Source organism: Sinocyclocheilus anshuiensis, unplaced genomic scaffold (assembly GCF_001515605.1).
Source record: "Sinocyclocheilus anshuiensis isolate Anshui unplaced genomic scaffold, SAMN03320099.WGS_v1.1 scaffold306, whole genome shotgun sequence".
In the NCBI taxonomy this organism is placed as follows: domain Eukaryota; kingdom Metazoa; phylum Chordata; class Actinopteri; order Cypriniformes; family Cyprinidae; genus Sinocyclocheilus; species Sinocyclocheilus anshuiensis.
In genome coordinates, this window is record NW_015544175.1 from 1,987,734 (window position 1) to 1,993,766 (window position 6,033).

The window sequence follows — 6,033 nt, forward strand, 5'->3', positions numbered from 1 at the left end:
TTACAATGTGCGCATCCGGTGTGCAGAATGATGCGCTTGAAGCAACATTACAATGTGCGCATCCGGTGTGCAGAATGATGCGCTTGAAGCAACATTACAATGTGCGCATCCGGTGTGCAGAATGATGCGCTTGAAGCAACATTACAATGTGCGCATCCGGTGTGCAGAATGATGCGCTTGAAGCAACATTACAATGTGCGCATCCGGTGTGCAGAATGATGCGCTTGAAGCAACATTACAATGTGCGCATCCGGTGTGCAGAATGATGCGCTTGAAGCAACATTACAATGTGCGCATCCGGTGTGCAGAATGATGCGCTTGAAGCAACATTACAATGTGCGCATCCGGTGTGCAGAATGATGCGCTTGAAGCAACATTACAATGTGCGCATCCGGTGTGCAGAATGATGCGCTTGAAGCAACATTACAATGTGCGCATCCGGTGTGCAGAATGATGCGCTTGAAGCAACATTACAATGTGCGCATCCGGTGTGCAGAATGATGCGCTTGAAGCAACATTACAATGTGCGCATCCGGTGTGCAGAATGATGCGCTTGAAGCAACATTACAATGTGCGCATCCGGTGTGCAGAATGATGCGCTTGAAGCAACATTACAATGTGCGCATCCGGTGTGCAGAATGATGCGCTTGAAGCAACATTACAATGTGCGCATCCGGTGTGCAGGCTGTGACGCCAGGTTGTTTCAGGCTTCAAGCGCATCATTCTGCACAACGGATGCACACATTGTAAGCGCTTCGTGCTCATAGACTGTATAAAAACAGTTCGTGCTGCACTGTATTTGTTTTGTCCTATCGTATCTATCATATGTTATTGCCTTATTAAAAAATATGCTATAGATTTAAAAGAAATGTATTTTAATTTTATAGTATATACTTATATATAAATACATTCATGAATGTTTTTAATGATTTTATAATAATACAAATAGCAATGTGTAACATTTTACCATATTAACATTTTACAACACTTTTATTTGTTCCCCACAAAATATATTTTTTTTAAATATAAAAGTTTATAAAGTATAAATATAAAAATATAAAGTTTTTTCACTAAATGTTTGGATTTCTACAATTATTGTGCACTGATATTTCTAGAATAACTTTTGCTGTCGAATTATCCACTAACCTAGTCTATGATACATTTTTGTCATATATTATAAATATACATAGGCCTATATTTTTTCAGATTTATTGTTTATTTTCTTTTTCTTTATAATGAAGTAGTCTGTATCTAGTAGATTGTGAAAGAATGATTATCATTTCCACACACAGAGATATATAAATTCTACATTTATTTAAATGAGGAAAAAAAACTTCACTGGTATCGAATTGGTATCGGTATCGGCCAATACCGAACCCTAGGTATCGGAATCGGTATCGGAGGCGAAAAAGGCGGATCGGAGCATCCCTACAATATTTAGACAGATTCAAAGCATGCACATAATAATATGATATAATTAGTACTAATAAAGAGCAAAAACCTTGAAAAGTGTGGAGTAAGTGTGTGAGAAATATGGTTTACTAACTGAGTCAGTGCTTAGTGCTTAGGAACTGGATTACAGGGGGTCATATTTACAGGCCTATGTTTGTGTATTTGAGTATGCATGTATGTGTATGTGGGAAGTACATCACTGGAGTCTTAGGTAAGCAGTAGCACAGGGAGCCTGTGGCCACACACTTCTCAATGGACCAACTGCTCTTTAAAAGATCTCTGGGCATCTGAAACTCATTGAAGCCTCCACTGACTATTAACCCTTATTTAGCGCCAAGGGACTTTCTATTTCCCCTTCCAGGTCACAGTCGAAGAGTTACCAGAGGATTAAGCTTTTTAGTCTCTATGCATGCGTTTACACCAATACTTGAGTACAGTCTGAATGAACCAAACCGATTCTCCAAAAAGAACTCTGCTAACCATTTTTATCTGTTTACTTGGGTTAGATGGGTAATCAAACAAAAAAAAAAGTAGGAAAGTAGGAAAACTCGAAAGGCATTTTTCCTTACTATTCTGAACCATCGCAAATAATTGGTGGTTAGTTAGATATTAATTTGCTACTGAAATTCCTCAGGAATTGTGGTTGAATCTGAAGCCAAATATGCTAAATAATCTAAATGAAAAATTCTTTTTTGAAATGGATTAAAATTTGGGTTGTTTTTTGATTTATGCAATGAAACACATGAACACTATGCAAAAAGCCACTTACAGATTGACAATTTCTTGACATAAAAGCTGCTCATGTTATGTGTTATCTAAATAATGCATATTCCACTCCTTCGGCTGCATCTCCCATCTGCAAGGCTTCATAAAACGATCTACAATAATGCAAACAAATAGGCGACAGCCTGATTTCAGTACATGATTGCACACATCTGGAATACTGATTTACCGATTTTGTGAAGGAACAGGCAATCTTGCTCTCCCTCTCACTCCCTAAGAGTCTTCTTTTGTGTTGCAAATCTTTCTGTGTAGTTACAGTGGACAGCGCATTCTGAATCAATAACCAGATACAGCGTGCATCTTGAAAGAAATTCCTGAGCACCCCAAAGAGTGGATGGAAAATGTATTTGGCATGCTGCGTTTGGACACTTTAGGTCAGATTCAGGTTGGGAACGAATAAGGGGGAGGCTTAACATCTCTTGGGACGATACTTTCTTTTGAGACTCTCTCTCTCTCACTCTTCGAAGGCATTTCAAGAGTCTAGATACATAGTTTTTTATCCTTTCTACCACTAGATGTTGTTTACCCTGCAATTTTATCATTTATATGCCATTATCTTGTTTCGGCTTTTTTAGATTAGAGAAGTGAACTTGCCTTTGTACTTGAACTAATTACAAAGCCAAAACTCTACCATGTTCAGAGTTTGAGTTATGCTCCCCCCCCATAAAAAAGTGAGTCTTTCATCCGTTATTCAGGGACTCATATCATTATTCAGGGATATATATCTGGTATACTTTAGACAAATCAAAATTTACTGTATGTGCATGCAACATATTGACTCTCAACCCATTAAAGGGGTCATATGATGCTGCTAAAAAGAACATTATTTTATGTATTTGGTGTAATGAAATGTGTTTATGCGGTTTAAAGTTAAAAAAACACATTATTTTCCACATACTGTACATTATTGTTTCTCCTCTATGCCCCACCTTTTTGAAACGCATCGATTTTTACAAAGCTCATCGGTCTGAAAAGCGAGGTGTGCTCTGATTGGCCAGCTATCCAGTGCGTTGTGAATGGCCGAATACCTCAAGCGTGTGACGGAAATGTTACGCCCCTCACCATACTGTTGATGCCGTGTCCCGGCCGGAGCGACGGAACAAAAAACATGAAAACCGATCCACAGCACTAAGTTGATGTTTCAGGCCCCACCATAGCACAGAAACTGCACTTGTTAAAATTACAAATGACTTGCTTCTTGGACCCCTTTAATACCTAATTATTAGAGCTATTTAGAGTACCCTAACTGTCGTGTACAGTCAGTAAAGTACGTTCCTTGGAAAAAGGCTAAACTAGCAGGCAAATGCTTCCAAGCTTGTTCCGCCTGGATAGACGGAATGATAATGACAGTGAATTCAACACAGAACATCTGGGCACTACAAACAATGCTTTGATACCTCCTGTAGGTGTGAGACACTTCAGCATGAAGCAGCTCTCAGCAAACTAACAGATTTGTCATGTTTCTGACAACAAGTCCCTCTTTAAGATGAGCTACATCTGTAAACAAGATACATTTTCTTAACAAGAAAAGCTGTATAAATAATGAGAATATAGCTATAGTTCATTTTACTTCCCCCTTGGCAAAATGAATGCTTTGTTTTGCTTTGTTTTTTTTTCTTGTTTTAAGAATAAACCAAATTAAATTGCATCAGATTTATGCTTAAATCAAGAGAAAAATATAAACAAGCACTCCGAAATATGCATGCAATTTAATATCTTAATATCTAATGCAATTTAGCTTTTCAAGTACATTTATCAGGTTTGGTGTTTAGGCTGAAAAACACAGTATATGAGTTTTATTTAAAGGTCATCTAAGGGAATAAAGGAATAGGTTATCCTTAACAAACAAAACATTTCCTATTTGCCCAAAGAATGCTACGAAGGAGAATTTTGTGTAAGAAAGAATAATATTTTAATGCCACCATTAAAGCCACAAACTTACTAAAACAGATTTGCGAAGGAAGTAGACAGCTTTCATTAAAAAGAATGAAAGCTAATTTGCGTTGTTTTTATGTACCTGGGTCATGAAAAGGCACCAAGGCGAAGTTGTACAGTGGTCTCTGGGGTCTGCTGAGGGATGTTTCCAAAATCTTCGATGCTCCCTCAATCACTTGCACTAAATCATCGTACATGGAGCCGGTGACATCAAACACAAACGCCAAGGTGGACGCCCCCTCAGGGATTTCTTCATTTGTGTCCTGGGCTGCTGACAAAACGTTAAGAACTAATATCAAACCAAGAAAAAACGGCGAAGGTCTCAAGTCCATCTTGAGATTTCCAACTGCTCCTCGGCAAACAATAACCTCGGCAAAATTCAGCAACGAGCTGAGGGAAATTGACAAGACATTGGTTCGAAATGTCAACACGGGCACTATTTGGAAAAAATAAGGCGTTAGCGAGACAAAAATGTGAAGAAAAGATTCAGTCCGATTTCTCCTGACCCTCGCTTGCGCGAGGATGCTTTGAGTTTGTTTTAGTGCGCGCGCGTCCTCTTCCTCAGAAGTTTCTCAGCAAACTGTCGCCTTTACAAACGCTGATCCACTGTTAAGTTCTTTTCACCAGGCGCAAGACAGCAAGCACCTCAGGCAAACTGACTCGCCGTATTAAGACGCTGTGCTCTGATTGGACCACAGCTCTTTCGGGGTCGAGAGGGGGTCCTCTTCATATTGACAGACCATGTATATTAATGGGCTTACATTTCATGGGGTCTTCATATAAGAAACAAATCTCACACAGCATATATTTAAAAATATATATAAAAATCAGTGCTAAAACTAAACAATTAAGGATAGGAATATAATTGGAATTTGGGGAATTAAGGATAGGATAGGAATATACTCGGAACGCAAGGAATTAAATTGAAATATACCTTACTGTCCCAAAGGGAAATTGTCTTGTACTATAATAAACAAATAAACACTCATCATAAGCCAATAAAATACACTGTAAAACGTTATAAGCCATGAATAACAGTAAAAACACCACATAAAATCTAGTTTCTCTGGACTTCACACACACATGTTGGGTTTTCAATTTTTATGGGGACTTTCCACAGACATAATGATTTTTATTCTCTACAAACTGTATATTATACCCCCTAACCCTCACCTTCTCTAAACCCTACAGAAACCTTTCTGTTTTGATGGGAAAAAGAGAGAGAGAGAAAAAAGAATAAAACTTCTAGTATGATTTATTAGCTATTTCCCACAAGGTAAAAAATTCAGGTTTTACTATCCTTGTGGGGACATTTGGTCCCCACAATGTAGGGTTTACCTCATATAGACACACAGTGCTCTGTCGCTTGAGTTTTTGTTCTCTAACCACCACCTAATGTTAGGCTACAGATGGTTGAGCTGAGCTGAGACAATTGTCTCTTCTACAACATCATATGCCAACCAAAATAAAGGTGACCAGTGAAGAAGGGGCAATATCATTGTGAAACGTCACCCTTTAAATCATTACATGATGTATTTTTGTTGGTGGTACGTTTTTCATGTAAAATGTTAAAGTCAGTTAAGTTTGCTTGTAAGCTTTTAAGACTTTATGAGAAAAGGATCAGGGTCAGCAGATTTTTGTGAGTAGGCCTAATGGAGTAGTAAAAAAATGTTTTGGAAGACTGTGGAAAAGAGGAGCCAAATAGACAGCCATGCATGGTAGAAGAATTAATGAACATATCCTGATTCGCAGTTTTAAACTGGCCGCCTGTCAGACCACAACACATAAATGCCCTTTGGGCTGATGAGATGTTAATATTAAGTAATTTGGAAAAAGGTGCAAGGGAATAGTTTGCCATTAATT

The 6,033-nt window shown here is 38.2% G+C and overlaps 1 protein-coding gene across 1 annotated transcript in view; it reads right to left on the minus strand.

Annotated features, from left to right (window-relative positions):
* The window catches only part of LOC107696172 (hemicentin-1-like), a 93,986-nt gene extending 89,249 nt beyond the window's left edge, over nucleotides 1-4,737 (minus strand). Inside the window, exon 1 of the mRNA XM_016496389.1 lies at nucleotides 4,253-4,737. Coding sequence (XP_016351875.1) covers nucleotides 4,253-4,502 — 250 coding nt within the window. The 5' untranslated portion in view covers nucleotides 4,503-4,737. The remainder of the gene's footprint in view (nucleotides 1-4,252) is intronic.
* Between the last annotated feature and the right edge of the window lie 1,296 nt (nucleotides 4,738-6,033).